General features: G+C 38.9%; 1 protein-coding gene across 4 annotated transcripts in view; it reads left to right on the top strand.

Annotated features, from left to right (window-relative positions):
* The first annotated feature begins 3,472 nt into the window (after positions 1-3,472).
* The window catches only part of LOC139444883 (synapsin-like), a 92,717-nt gene continuing 80,120 nt past the window's right edge, over positions 3,473-16,069 (top strand). For 2 of the 4 annotated variants that reach the window (XM_071225887.1, XM_071225888.1), the window contains exon 1: positions 3,473-3,873. In XM_071225887.1, the coding sequence (XP_071081988.1) occupies positions 3,638-3,873 (236 nt within the window). In that variant the 5' untranslated portion in view covers positions 3,473-3,637. The remainder of the gene's footprint in view (positions 3,874-16,069) is intronic. The other 2 variants (XM_071225885.1, XM_071225886.1) reach the window with 1 other exon arrangement.

The following is a 16,069-nucleotide window of genomic DNA, read 5'->3' on the forward strand; positions in this document are numbered from 1 at the left end:
CACAGTTTGATGACGTGAAGCCCAAGAAAGCATGACAAATTACACATGACAGGGATTAGTGATGTAGTATTGCAAATAGACTTGAGAGGAATTGAGTGTGAACAAAGATCGATTTTGGGTGGACAGGAATTAAAATATGTTTGACATGCACTTGGTGTATGAGGACATAAATATTAGGTTGCATTTTGCAAAAATAGGTTGCTCTGGTGCATGTTTCATATAGCAAACTCAAACCCTGCAATACAATATTTACTCTCTAATTAAGCTTTCAATTTTATGATGTTCAAGGACACTTGCGATAAGATGGAGATGTATGCCATGTGCTCATATTCACTGAAAAGGTAATTAGGGTAATTATGCTGATTACGGCAACTGATGGAAGATGTAACATTATCGTTCATGAATTATATAAACCTGATATTAGCTGGAAAATTAGGTTTACAGGGTGCTTGTGCTTAAAAATTGATTGGTATTGATCAATGAGGAGTCTTTGTTCATCGTAGAAGAATAAGCGCATGATTAAGCGTGAAGGATAGATTCTGAATAATATTAGTCAATCACGAAATTACTGTGAGCATGACATTTGTGCAAAAATAGTGAGTGTTCCTTGTTCACATTAATAAAGTGGTGCATTGTTGTCTTGACATATTGGAGTTTATTACCCATAGGGTTAGAAATAACCAAATTCACGAAAATCGTATGTGCACTAGTGCAAATATTAATTCACGTGCGCCAGTGGATTCTTTACGTCACCCAGATGGCCGAGATGGCATTGTTGACATCATTCTAATCTTATAGTGACATAATGTTGGCATGACGTCATACTAGAAATGACATCACATGTGAAGGATGTTGATGTCATTCGACAATTATTGTTTTCTAAGAGTGCATTTTTTTAGAATTTATTCCGTTTGCATGAGAGTCAAACTAATTTTACGAAACTTGTGTAAGAGTTTATGTATTACCCTCGCTCTCACTCGGGAAATACAAGAATTCTGACACTTTTTTCACATAATCAGTGTGGTGCATCATATAATAATCTCTATATATACAGTAGGACATGGATATAACAAACTACAAAGGACTGGAGAAATCAATTCGATATATACGTTGTTCGTTATATATGCTTTCACCATCTTGGATAATAATAAGAATCAAAATATGTACAAGGAGATGTGTAGCTGCTATAGTCAGTGATTTTGCTGACGCATTCATGAAACTGCATTGTCGAGATCAGACAAAATATCAAATAATTGCTGATTGTGTTGTTTCGCCTCGATTGTGTTTATTTGCCGCTGATTGTGTGTAGCCAATTGTCAGTGACGCTTGACACTGAGTGAGATTTCTCAATTTGCTATACGCATCATTAATTAGTGGTATTTGGGCTTGCCGGGGATCAGATATCACTTGGCTATGAATGGTTGTTCGCTGTGGAGAGTTTGTTATGTACGTAAATTTTATATGATAATATAGAGGAGATAAATCGGTGATCTTGTAACAGTTTGTTCTATCCGTTTATTCACTCTATCCATATTTGTAATATCTGTGTTCTACTGTATTGTCATGCCAGACATTGATCATCTTCCTGAGGAAACAGTTAACGGATTGTAAAAGTCCAGTTTCCATCCTTGCAAAACTAGGCTGGAATTTCATGGCTTGATCGTAGCACCACCATGTCCCTCCTATTGACCAATCAGATTCCACCACTCATATCACTTGCATTTGCTTCAAACAAAATGGCAGGACTCCAGTCAAGATGATATGATTGATAATCAAGATCTTGATTGCAATAAAACGGATCTTACCTCATGAAGTGCGTCAAAACACTTGAGCACCTTGATTAAAAGCATCAAAAGATTTGGAAAATATTTGTTGATTCCAAGTTGATGGTACACATACTCTGCAAAACCTGCAAACAACCCAAATCTGCATGGCTGTCGTCATGGTGTTTATGAACCAGATGTCAATTTCATTACGCGATTTTGATTGGACTATGCATAGACTCATTAGTCCAGACAACATTTAACTCCATAATTCAAGCCAAGTTCAGCAAGGGGGGAAACTGGACTTTCAGAGTCAGTTAACTCCTTGGCCTCTTCTGGAAGATGGATATTGATTGACTCCACTATATCAATATATCGTTTGACTCAACTATATCAATATTTCGTTTGACTCCACGATATCAATACATTATTTCACTCCACAATATATCGTTTGACTTCATGATATCATTAATTGTTTGAGACAATGTGCTAAATGGCCCCAGCAGAATCCTTAACATTACTACGGCCTCACATCAGCAGTCTGCTCAGCCTCATACTATAGATAACAAGACATATAGTCATGGTCCCCTAGGACTTGAGGTAACGAGGTATCATTGACAAGATTTTGTCTGTGTCGATATCCGGAAACAGAGGAGATTGAATTGTACCTGGATGTGACGAGGTACATCTGTTATATAAGAGTTGGTGTAATTCGAGATTGAGATGGAGACTGTTCAGCAATGTCTTGTATATGTGACCATTTATCATGATTTGCTTTCACAGATTGAGTGAGATGTGTGAGTGAGCCTGCATATCCTCCTTAGATGCGGAATAGGACAGTCATCATCTGAACATTCCGTGAGCCAAGTGAAGCGGCAGCACTACTGTCAGACTGTCCGTGAGGGGACCTGAGTGGGAGATACCTCAATAACACTCGTTCAGGTATGTCTCGTCATTCAATCTTACCTGCTCGTTCAGGTATGTCTTGTCATTCAATCCTACCTGCCAGGCAAAATAAAACCTTGCAGTGTTTTGACAATTCTTTTTAGAGTAATGTTTTGATAATGTTCGTAATTTCTTTATCAAATGCAGTTTTCAAGTGTGTACTTTCAGTTTATGATCAATATTTCAATCTAAGAGTTTGCAAAGAAAGTATTGTGTTCACTTTTTTTGGTGACTGTCTGCAGGGATGCCCAAGCACTCTACTGATTCTTACCAGTGACCCTGTAAGAAGTGGTCTTCAAAAACCCATACTTGTATTAAGAGGCGATTAACGGGATCGGGTGGTCAGCCTCAAAGATTTGGTTCATTCGTGAAATTGTATCCCAGTTGCATAAGTCGATTCTCTTGATGTCAATCACTTGATTGTCTGATCCAGACTCCATTATTTACAGACCGCCTTCACATTGCTGAGTGCAGTGTTAAACAAACACACAAACAAACACATACCATTTGTGATTTGTTTGGTTCAGGCACTTACACTTTTTTCACGATCTGTAATCCACTTGATACCCGTTCCCCACCTCCTTCAAACTCACATACAAACCCATTTGAGAACTACCATACCCTAGATACTATACGCAGCACTTGAACCTTGTATGAGAAGATCAGTGAAACGTTTAGTCAGACTTTTATGCTCGCAACTTATGAACAAGATACAAAACATTTACCCTTCATTTTATATAAACATCATGTTTATTTCAGAACTACACCCTCCAACACATGAGGCAGGATTAACTAGAGGAAACCACCCTCACCTACACTCTAAGGTCACTTCTGTCACCAAGGTCGTGACAGTATTACAGATCTGTGGGTTTTTTTCTCCAACCGCCAAAATTTCGTTCAACACGTTTAAAGATAATTTCTCCACGGGCATGAACTTCCTGAAAAGGAGGTTCAGCTCGGGAGATCTACAAGGAGAACTACGGGATGAGGACTTCATACCTCCCGTGGCACCCCGGAAAGGCCCCTCGCCAAGTGCCCCAAGCTCGCCCTCAAAGACAACATCAGCGCCTGGTATTGGAAGGGGTTTTTTCTCGGCAAATAAACCTACATACAACCGTGATAGGTGCAAGACCCTGCTTGTCATTGATGACTGTCATACAGATTGGTGAGTAGAAGGCAGAGTTGTGTCCCTTAGATGTGCTAGGATCTGATGATCATTGGTTCATTGGCAGATGGTAATGACCTGCAGCATTATTGACTTGACAACATTAAGCTGACATGCTGTCATAGAACTGTTAAGCTGTTCAACACAGTGTTAAAACATTGTTAAACTTTATTGTATTTTTCCTGTTCTCACATTAGGCCTTATGCAGCCAACCAAAATGACACTGAAATTCGAAAAGATAACAAGACTTTTGACAACTTTTGGAGTGGGTGACTTGTACAGTTAGGTAAAATGAAAAAAAAATTGGCCCTGTAATATGTATAAAAAAAAATTATCCCAACAAAAAAAACCAATCAATTACCTTTCGTTATCTTGTCATGTTAAAACTTGCTTGATTTTCGTTCATTAGCAGCAATACTAATCTGGAAAATCATTTTTATGAATTTATTACCAAATTTGAATTTTAGGCCAATTTTTGTTGTAAATCAACTAATTAAAGGAAAGGCTGTAGGTAAGACCAATATTCTTTTAACATTGGCATGCGAGTCTGAGAACGAATTATGCTTTACTTATTTTGTAGAATTTTCATTTAAAACCTATTCATTCAAAAGTTTCTTTTGAGGAAAATGGATTAAGTGACCAGTGATGGAGACACAATACAGGATAATGACATTAAATCTTAATCTAACGGTAGTAAGTTTGAATGTGTTTTATTTGGTTTGTAGTTAACAAGCAGTCAATATTATGTTTGTGCATAAATGAATAAAAAATTCAAGTCAAAATAGAGAATTAATAGGATTTTGATAATTTATTTCATCATTTAAATATAACTGGTACATCCAACAAGATGTTAAATTAGCACTGTTGATGGAGGAAATGAAATGTGAAACCTGTTACTGATATCAAATCTTTATTCTGGCATCTTTGTTCTGTATACACGATGCTGACTAAGACATTGTTGTAAGAAACATTATTAATCTGCTAAAAATGTAACTATTCAAGTAGTTTTGTTTGTACTTTATTCTTCTTGTACTGTAAATATGATAGTTTCACTACTACTGTATAAGAAATGCATCCTTTGAGTCGAGCAAACAGGAAAAGTGACATACATCAACCAAATCACTGAGCCTGACCACCCAATCTTGTTCATCACCTCTTGTGACAAGAATTTGACCAATTCTAACCCGGATCTTCATGGGTAGTCAGGGTGTGAATTCATCATGGGGAGACACAGGTTTATTTCTCCGTGGATTCAACATGCAAAGTTTCTTCTTCTCATCCCCCAGATCCTGGTTAAGAGCATCAGTAAACCGTTATAACACAGCTGGTGTAAAACTTGACAAAAAGTTTCACGATTTGCTATCAGGAAGAACTAAGACCTTTAATGACTGCATGTTAAACAGACCATGTGTCTTTAATACAGATCAGCTTCCCAACAAGCTCTGACATGCTAGCGTCAGTGACACCCAAGGAGCCCCTAATGCATTTAGAGTGGCCCTGGCTTGGAGAGAGACCCTGCCGGTTCTAATGTGTCCTGTCACCGACCTCAATGTTCCTCAACATCACTCAATTAACCGAGGATGCAGTGACACTCTGCAGGCTGGCTCTATTTAATTGGATATTGATGAAACAATAAGAGAGCTGTATTTTTAACGTTACAAGGCAGACGTCCTGTTTGATCCTTGTCATAATATTCTCTAAACCATTAGGATTTGTATTGGCTCGACTGGTCGTGGATGGTTGAGGTAAAATTGCCATGCATTGTCTGTCATCATTCTGTACGTCATTCTACCCATTTTTTATTTTTGTATGTTTATTGGTGGGCTCCTAACCTAATTAATTTGGGTCTCAAACGTATAATTAGGGCCCTGGGTGGGTCTCAAAGTGGTGTCACATCTCTAGAGCCTGTAAGCCATTCTAATCAACGTTTCTCCTGTAGTCAACTAGCCAGAAGAGATACTGTTTTCCTTATCATCTTACCATTCATTGGTCAATTGACATGGGCAATAGCTTCAGGTTTATACGTTCAATTTTAACACAGTAGATTGCCTTTTACTTACAAATATTTTTTTATTCCAATAATGTGACATAATAACAGTCAAAATACCAAACTCCTTGGTAAGTGTGGAGCCGGTTTGGTGCACAGCGCACAGGTGGCAAATCAGGTGCAGGTCAGCAGCTTGACTCCTTAGAGTTTCTAGGTTTTCGGTCCTGCCCCACACTGAAGCACATGTGTCACATTAGAATATACCTCGGGGGCACGTGTGGCCCAGTCGTCTTAGGCGCCGCTATTCGCTGTTCAGAGTTCCGTCCCTTGGGCACACCAGAAACCTATAATTGTGGGTTCGAATGCCTGTTGGCCCCGATTATATTTCTAGGTTTGTCAGCACCATACCCCTGCTCTCGGGTTTTACCGAACTGGTAAACGTCTGAGACCTGCATCACTTCGGGCTTTCCTCCCACATGAAGCTGACACCCTGCGATATAACTGGAATACTGTTAAAAGCGGCGTAAAACCAAACTGACTGACTCACTAGAGTATGCCTCTGGTCACTCAGCGGTGAATAGGCACCTGGTGGAATGAGATGGTAATGTGAGTGTTAATCTTTGAGCACCTCCCCGGCTTCTTGGATTGTGTACTCCCCAGGGAGCTGAGAATGCACACTGATCCAGTGGCTGGGGTGATAAAAAGATCTATCTTGGTCAAAGTGGTTTGGAGTAAGAATAGGTCACCAGCAGCCTGTGCTGATCGTAAGTGGCGACTAAATAGATCGGGTGGTTAGCCTCGGTGACTTGGTTGATTGCAAACAAACTCAAGATACAGCTGTATGGATGTTTGGTATGGAGATCCACATGTCTTCTGATCGCTGCACACATGATTTTGTCGAAATTAATTAAAACAATATTAAAAGGAATTTTGAATAAAATTAATGAAATAAGTTACAAACATAAGTCTAGATATACAATGAACACTTTTTATAGCAAGACAGTGTAATTACATAATTAATTTGCGTAATTCAGTATGGATTCATTGACATGGTATTTCTGGTGTTACGTGCTCACGGTAATATCTTTCCGTGGGGAAAAAAACATCCAAACACATTATTTTGTTTATAATGCGCACCCCCTTCTACACAGCTGTGTGCAGAGTTGCATCCCTTGGGGACGCCAGAAACCAATTATGTTTCTAGGTTTGTCAGCACCCTCCAGTGCTCGTGGGTTTCACCGAAGTGGTAAACCTCTGAGACCCGCATCACTTAGGGCTTTCCTCCCACCAAGCTGACACGCCACGATATAACTGGAATACTGTTAAAAGCGACATTAAACCCAACTCACTCACTCACTCCCTCATTATCCACGACTTTAACAATGTGAACACGAAGTCAGAGACAGTTCCAATATCCATCTTTGAACTCTGCCTGCCAAGATTCCTGGTCTTGACAGCGGCTGCAAGTCAAATAGAGTTTTCTTTCATTCTGTCATGCAGGTTTCAGACGAGTGGCTCATCATGTATGCATAGCATCGGGTATTTGTGGTTCGATCAATGTGATACCTGGCATGAGGTTACCGAATAGGGTAGAGTGTCCACGATATCTGTACACGCTGCGACATGTGTCTCCACGCCATGGTGTTACATCGTGGTAGTTGACTCACACAGAAGCTAATTGGCGCAAAGCTTCCTTGTTCCAAGCTTGGATTCATGCCTTGATGTACCATGTACTGATAGTAGACATTGATTACCGTATTCAACGTAATAAGCGCCCTGCTCTAATAAGTGCCCATGGCAATAATTGCTAACATATTGACTAGTGAACAATCCCAATTAGCACCCCTTCCGATTGATCAATGTACGCAAGACTTATTTATTCGCTTATAATACGCACTCGTGTGTTATATGCACCCTTAATAATGGGCAATGAAATTCTGGAAAAATATATATGTCGTACATAAACATTTCAGGCTGTCAGCATAAACCACGAAATTTATCTTTCAACTCTGTTTTTTTCCACCAAATTAATATTCTAATAAGAGCCCCATATTTCTAATTTTGAGAGCGCCCTGGGCGCTTATTACGTCGAATACGATAAGCCAAATTGTATTCTATTTTTGTATAATGGCTCACACAGGAAGAGATTTATTTCTTGTTTTATGAGATGCAGGAGGGAAATAAACATATTGTTTTGTTGAATTTTTTTTCTCATAGTGTTTTATTTCTTTCCACATGAATACAGATTCGAAGCAGACATTTCCCTATTCACAAGGTAGTAATTCTTGAATAACGATACATCCTCAGAGGATGTAATATATTCAAGAGTTATATTCACCACATATTTTCTGTTTCACAACATATCACAGTATTTCTGTTCTTGCAGGGTAATTGGGTGTGATGCTGTTATCAACTGACATTATTAACGGCTCTGTCCAGGAGGTTAAAGTATCGTAAAATTATTGTCCCCCTGTGTGACATCATAATCGATGTAACTATCATCAATCAGGGTTTTTAAGCCGACTCATTGCTGAGTATATTTTAATATATCGGTCAGTATTGTACACAACCACCAGTAGCTAAAGTGAAGACTAAATCCTGCTTGGTTAGCAGGAAGCAGAGGCACTCAGCCCCTATGATCCCCAGCGAGGTGGCCTAGCTTTGGTTACTGGTGGCCTATGGCCCATGTTTTAAAACTGTAAAAAATGATATGTTTCATAAATTGTTTTTAACTATAACTTTGCATAAATGACACAATTGAAAATATAAGAAATTGGTATTGTTGCTATATGGCTGAAATAACATTTAATTTTAACTCACTCACTCACTCTTGCAGGGTGATTTATGGTTCCAGACCAATTACCCATAGTGAATATTGAGGCATTCACTGGTCACTGGCCCTGCATTCAGTTTTGAAGCCCTTTGGTGAAATATTGCTAAAAACAGCATAAAACCAAGTCCCTCACCCACTCAGATCAAACACCGGAGACATAATACTACAGAATAGGACACACCGAGACACTGTGAGTCGAGAGACCAGCCTCGACCTTCTCCACAGGATGCGTTGCAGCTTTCTGCGATAGATTTAAGTAAGATATCGTGGTCGACAGGGACTTGGATTGCATTTGTGGTACAAGCATTGTGTTATAGTGTCCACGAGGGAGATAATATTGATTGTACGAGTTAGGACCCTGTTGTGGATTCCGGCTCCCCATTACTGAGTAGTGAGAGGAAATAGGGCACACATCAACTTAGCATTGTGGGATTGATATTTGTCCTACTAATGAATTCCTGACATCAAGTGTGAAATATTTTGTAGTTGGAGTAAGTCTTGTAACATTGTTTCCTGATGGTAACAACCTTTTTTGCAATTGTGCAGAATCAGCAGAAAAGGACAGTAGGCGTTTCTCATATGCTTAAAGCTCAGTCAAATGTAATTGGTGACCTGACCCTATCCCAGGAGGTCGACCTTCTTGTCTGGCTGATATTTTGTAGAGGCAGACCAGTGAAACCAATTGATGCCATTGTCTGGTTGTGGTTGGTTTCATTGACAATTTCTCTCTGTGATCTTTCAACATATGAACTAATGATGTAGAGACTCCTTTAGTTCTCCATTATTGTTAGATAGCCTGATACGGGTACTGCTCCCAGCAATCAAAGATCCTGGTTTATTGTCAAAGGAACATGTATCTCTTGAGGAACCTAGTCAACAGCAAAAGATTTTTAGTGTCAAAGCCATAAGGATCAATATCAATACCACAGATGTTTTGTAAATGGAAATAATATGTGAAGAGTTGTCTATGGCGGGTAGTAACAAGATGTCTGGAGGGGCGTTGGAGAGTGGGTGATATGATTGCGGTGTGCTTGTTCATTGTAAATATGGAGAGCCAAGTGGAATACAGGGATCTTACAGAATGTCTGAAAGGATGTTTGTCAGATTGGATCTTGAAAGACAAGTTGGGTTTATTTTCGGCATGGAATGGTCTGGGGCTTGCAGGAACAAGCCACCTTCACTTTGACTAGCTGATCTCACATAATCACTACTTGACTTGCTCCTTGAGTGCCAACACTTGGGATGCTTCAAATTTCCTGTTAACTGTGAATCAAATATTTGACTTTTTAACCAAGTTTATGACCAATCAAAATAGGTATATCATTAAAATTAGACTTAAAATATTATTCTTTATGATATATATTTTTAATCTGAGCCAGTGTTGACTTTTTAGACTTATTAACCAAGTTGATGACCAATCAAAATAGGTATATCATTAAAATTAGACTTATAATATTATTCTTTATGATATATATTTTGAATCTGAGCCAAATTTTCACCAAATTACAGACAAATAGATGGTTAAAACTTCTTTTTAGTCAAACACAGCTCTTTTAATTTTTTTTTTGGTAGTTCAGATCAATTGACCAGATGGAAAAAAATAATATGAAACTATGTACATTGAGCACCAGGCAACATAAACAGGTAGAGCAACAAAAGTCAGAAAAGATCCTCCATTCCCTGCCCAAAGATGAAATGATGGTCGTACATCAAGAAATTCACAGAGGCTGCCAGTTGCTGCAGAGTCTTGCAAGGAAATGGTGTGAAGAGTCTTCATATCTCTATGCTGAGAGAGACCCGTGGAGATCCGGGGTAGGATAGGTCTTCAGCAACCCATGCTTGCCGTAAAAGGCGACTATGCTTGTCGTAAAAGGCGACTAACGGGATCGGGTGGTCAGGCTCGGTGACTTGGTTGATACATGTTGTCATATCCCAATTGCGTGGATCGATGCTCATGATGTCAATCACTGGATTGTCTGGTCCAGATTTGACTATTTTCAGACTGCCGTCATATAACTGGAATATTGCTGAGTAAGGCGTAAGCAAAAAAACAACCAACCAAAGTCAAAACATGAGAACTGTGGTAATAAAGATATGTGCTACAACTGCTTCAGACAAGTGGGCACTGAAGTAGACACGGATATGTCACGATCACTTCTTCTTCCTGATTTGATAGTGATTCAGAAACACATGCTTGTGACATTGTCGTGATGTCAATCACTGGATTGTCTGGTCCAGACTTGATTATTAACAGACTGCTGTTGTACAGCTGGAATATTGCTGAGCATGGCATTAAACAAACAAACAAACCAATGCTGAGAGGAGGCAATCTGCCCTACATATGCCCATGACATTACATGTCTGATGTCAGAGTATATGGTCTTACTCCCACCTCCACACAGAGAGACTTCACTGGCGTGGCAGCCACCCTGTATGTGCCTCCAGTGTATGGTGAGGTGAGGTGAAATTGGGTTTAACGTCGCGTCCAAGATTATTGCACTTATATATCGACATGCATGCATGTGTGTGCGTGTGTGGCTGCTTGTACTAGTCTGATGCCGATTTATAGTGCTAGCCCACTGAGATACCGTGCCGAAGTTTAACATAATTACCCCACTCAGACACAGTATACTGACCAGTCCCTGTTTTAGCCCCTTAATGCCGAGCGCCAGACAGGGTAACAACAAGTACCATCTTTTAACGTCTTTGGTATAACGCTCCGAACCCCAGGTCTTCCACTCTCCGGGCGGACGCTCTATTACTAGACCACGGAGGCGGTCCTCCAGTGTATGGGGCCCGGAAGGACATGTATATTGATCCATCAGCTTGGCCAGTGATGCATGACATTCCTAGATGGGATACATCTGTAATTCACTCAGAGAATCCTTCTCCTGAACATACTGGAAGAGTTGTAGAGCCTTTGAGGTCGGGTGCAGCAGTCTAATTGAGGAACTGGCCTGGATGAAGATTGTGTAGGGATGTATGATATACTCTCATCGTGGGCAGATGACAGGCAGTGTTATCTCAATGTGGATTTACTGCCTCACTGACGTTAACTTGATCCTTGAGATGTAGAACATTACCTATACACCTCATATCTTATTGTCTGTGGTGTTAAGATGTGTGGTATGACATGATTACAGTTTAAACTGCTGTGTGATAGTATGAGGTTTAATAGAAGAGTGAATCACCAGTCTTGAATGTGTGAAGCTCATTTCTGGTGGCCAAGCCGTGATATTGCTGGAATATTGTTAAAAGTAGCAGGTATTAAATTAGTAAGTAAGTAAGTCTTTATTCAGTAAGTAGTGTAGGCCATTGTCCTGTTCTACATCAAAGTGTATACAACAATGAGAGCGATATCATCTTCCTGAGGCAAGGGAGTTAACTGACTATAAAAGTCCAGTTTCCACCCCTGCCAAACTAGGCTGGTATTATGGAGTTACATTTTGGCTGGACTAACGAGTCTATGCATTTCGGTCGACTGCAGGATTTGCAAAGCATGTGCACCGCTAGCTCGTTGTCAACAGATATTTTCTAAATCTTTTCATGTTTTTAATCAAGGTGCTCACGTGATTTGGTGCACTTTGCGATGTAAGACTCGTTTTATCACAAGTTAGATCTTGATTATCGATCAGATCGTCTTGACTAAGCGCCACCGTTTTGTTTGAAGCAAATGCAAGTGATACGAGAGGTTGAATCTGATTGGTCAATAGGAGAGGTATAGAAAGGACATAACTCGTAATAGCCACTGGTGGCGCTACGATCGAGCCAAGGAATTCCAGCCAAGTTCGGCAAGGGTGGAAACTGGACTTTTAAAATCAGTTAACTCTCTTGGCTCATGAAGATGGAGAGATATATACATGTAACAAGACAAGTATTCATATAAACAAAGATCTAAGGCCCAGAGATTTGTAGACATAAGTGGCTAAGTATTTCAGAGTAGGTACATTTATTGAAGACTTTACCATGTTAAACTAATGTTAGGATGGATTGACACTGAATTTCTGATGAATGTACTTATATCTCAGATTATTACCGGTATAAACATTGCATATTAGAATAAAATTATATTTATCCTCCATATGTTGACGTTTGCAGATTTAACACAATCTGTCTTCTTTAGGCACTTTAATATATCTGCTGGTCTCAATTCTGAGCTGGTGATTGTAAAAGGCAAAATAGCAGTGATTAAATTATATGAATGGATCACTGAAAATCAGTGATGACACCAGGTGATCACAGAAAGGGTGTCCATGTCCTGCCCAACTGGTGTATATAAAAACAAATTGAATAATTTTAAATAATTTGAATTTGAAATTTTGAATTTGTTTATATTTTAATTTTAGGTATTTAAAAAAAATTAGAAAGAAAGTGGGGTCCATCTTCAGCACATCTGTTCACATGCCACTTTATTAAAAAAACTGCAAAAATTTGCACATGCAGTGGACTCTGCAGTTTGAAACACTAATCAAAAATGTATATTAAGGAGGGGACATTTGGTTCTGTGTGGCTTTTCTTCTGTTTAGATGAACAAAATTCTAACTGGAGTGGTAGAGAAATGAAGCCGAGTTGTTTTAGAAACCTGTCATCTGATTGGCTCCAGAACCCATGCATCTTTCACTATCACTGGACAGTCAAAGTTAAGTCAGGGTTCACCTAACTTGACCTCTTGTGGAAGGTTTGTGAGAAATGATCTAATTATTATGAGATTCTTCTTATTAGTGAAGAAAATTAAGAAAACAAATTATGGGAAAAGTAAATTTTTCAAAAAAATATGATTATGCTGTGCCTGTCTGGAACTGGCAGACAATATATCCAACACTGTGGTCAATGATTAGTTTTAACTATTGGCCAATTATCACAGAAAAATAATTGTCTTTTACACTTTTGACTAATTCCTAAGACTAATATACCAAATGCTGAATTTTCCGGGTAATTGATGTACCGGGTAATTTGCAATCCTTCCATGTAAGGGAAGACAGAAGTCAGGTTACCCGTCATTTTCCAAATGTCACTGCAACTTTATGTTTACTTTTTGATTAAAACAACAAATATCATTTGAGACAATGCCAAGAAAAAGGAGAAATTATGGAGGTATGATGAATGAAAGTAAGGCATAATCTGACATTTTCTTCTATTAATGTCAGACTTGAAGTCACAGATCAATAAAAGGGGCTCTTAAATATGTGCTGGTGTGACTAACGACACGTTGCATGGGTCCGCATCTACAGGAGAGATTGGGAACTGCCAGTTATTTGACAAGCACCATGCCAAGATGTGGGTAGGGTAGAATTAAGGTGCAATTACGGCTAAGAAATATTCATCTGTGAAAAACTAGGTCGACCATTTCTGTACATGCTTGAACATTTCATCTTTTTAGGAAATTTGAAACTATTTCATATTTCTGTTGCTATGGTTACTTAAATATATGAGGAATATAACAATATCCTTGTCAAATATTGTTATGAAATAATACAATGTTTCATGTGTATTTGAACATTTTTTTCTTTGGAATAAAACTGGACCTATATTTCATACTTTTGTTGCTATGGTTACTTAAATATATGAGAAATATCAAAAATTTCCTTGTCAATTATAGTCAGGAAACAATACAGTATTTTGAAGACATGAGTAATCATTGATATTTTAAAAAGCAATATCACAGTGTGTTTTTCAAAATGATTTCATTCATTAGGCTACAGTAAATTAAGATTTTCATCCATTTTGAAAAAAACAATTGTGCATGAGGCATTTTATTTTAATGTTTATATTTTCCAAACAGACTGCTCAGGAAATCTGTGAACAGAAACTGTCAGTGAATGTGACTCACATGAAGTGAGAATGTTTGGTAGGATGTTTGTGATTTTGTGTATTTTATCAAGTAAGGAAAGGAGGTGTTGCACAAAGCTATTTTCTCCATATGTTACTAAGCAGGTACAATAAATAAAGATTATTTAAGGTGCAGTTTCATTAAAATCAGACCTCAGTTCTCGCTACTGCTTAACAAAGATCTGAGGACATCCCATTAGGGGTCACATCAGAACGACCTTTCATCCCACCAATCAGAGCACTGCTTACCAGATTATGAAAGTGACAGTCGGAATGTGATTTCTAATCATGCAACCTCGAAAACTTTAAATCCATTTCAGGGTTATGTCACAATAAGGTTCGAATTACATCAACAATGCCCTATGGATGACGGTTTATGATTTTTATGAACTCTGTTATTTTCTAACCCTATGGGTAATAAAGGATGTGACGCAGGGTACTTGTGTCCAATCACTTCAAAACATGAATGCTTGCCTTAAAAGGCGACTATGCTTGTCGTAAAAGGCGACTAACGGGATCGGATGGTCAGGCTCGCTGACTTGGTTGATGCAGGCCATCGTATCCCAGTTACGTGGATGATGTCAATCACTGGATTGTCTGGTCCAGACTCGATTATTTACAGACCGCCGTCATATAGCTAGAATACTTCTGAGTGCAGCGTTAAGCAACAAACCAAACCAAAAGTACTAAGAGGACCATTGTTCAAATGTTGGAGCGAGTGGTTTATTCCCCCTTTTATCAGTATTCCGGTTATATACAACAGACAAAAAATATGGCAACTGATGAAGGTGTAATGTTGATAAACATCTGAAAAATTAATTTTGGGTGTGCTGATCAATATCTGGTGCTTCAGCAACCAATGCATGAGAACAAATTGAACACATGAGAACTGTGTTAATAAAGATATGTGCTGCAACTGCTTCAGACAAGTGGGCACTGAAGTAGACACGGATATGTCACGATGACTTCTCCCTGATTCGATAGTGATTCAGAAACACGTGCTTGTGACATTGTCGGAATTGTGCAATGGACTCCGCTTTAGTGGAGAGTTCTTGTGGTCATGGAAGTGTTTTTTCCCACTTTTATTTGCACATGGCACAGCAATAACAGGATGCACTTTTCATGAAAATATAGTAAATTTAGCAATGGTCCTATTTTGTGGTCACAAGGATTGTATAGCTTCTCATTACACATTTCTTGGCTGACACACATTTCCTGGCTCACACACAGTTCTTCGCTGGCACACATTTCTTGGCTCACACACAGTTCTTGGCTGACACACATTTTTTGGCTCACACACATTTCTTGGCTGACACACATTTCTAAGCTGACACACATTTCTCAGCTGACACACATTTCTAAGCTGACACACGTTTCTCAGCTACCACACATTTCTTGGCTCACACACATTTCTTGGCTCACACACATTTCTCAGCTGTCACACATTTCTTGGCTCACACACATTTCTCAGCTACAACACATTTCTTGGCTCACACTCATTTCTTGGCTGACATACATTTCTCAGCTGACACACATTTCTAAGCTGA

Source organism: Haliotis cracherodii, unplaced genomic scaffold, assembly GCF_022045235.1.
Source record: "Haliotis cracherodii isolate W230 unplaced genomic scaffold, xgHalCrac1.p SCAF_6, whole genome shotgun sequence".
In the NCBI taxonomy this organism is placed as follows: Eukaryota; Metazoa; Mollusca; class Gastropoda; order Lepetellida; family Haliotidae; genus Haliotis; species Haliotis cracherodii.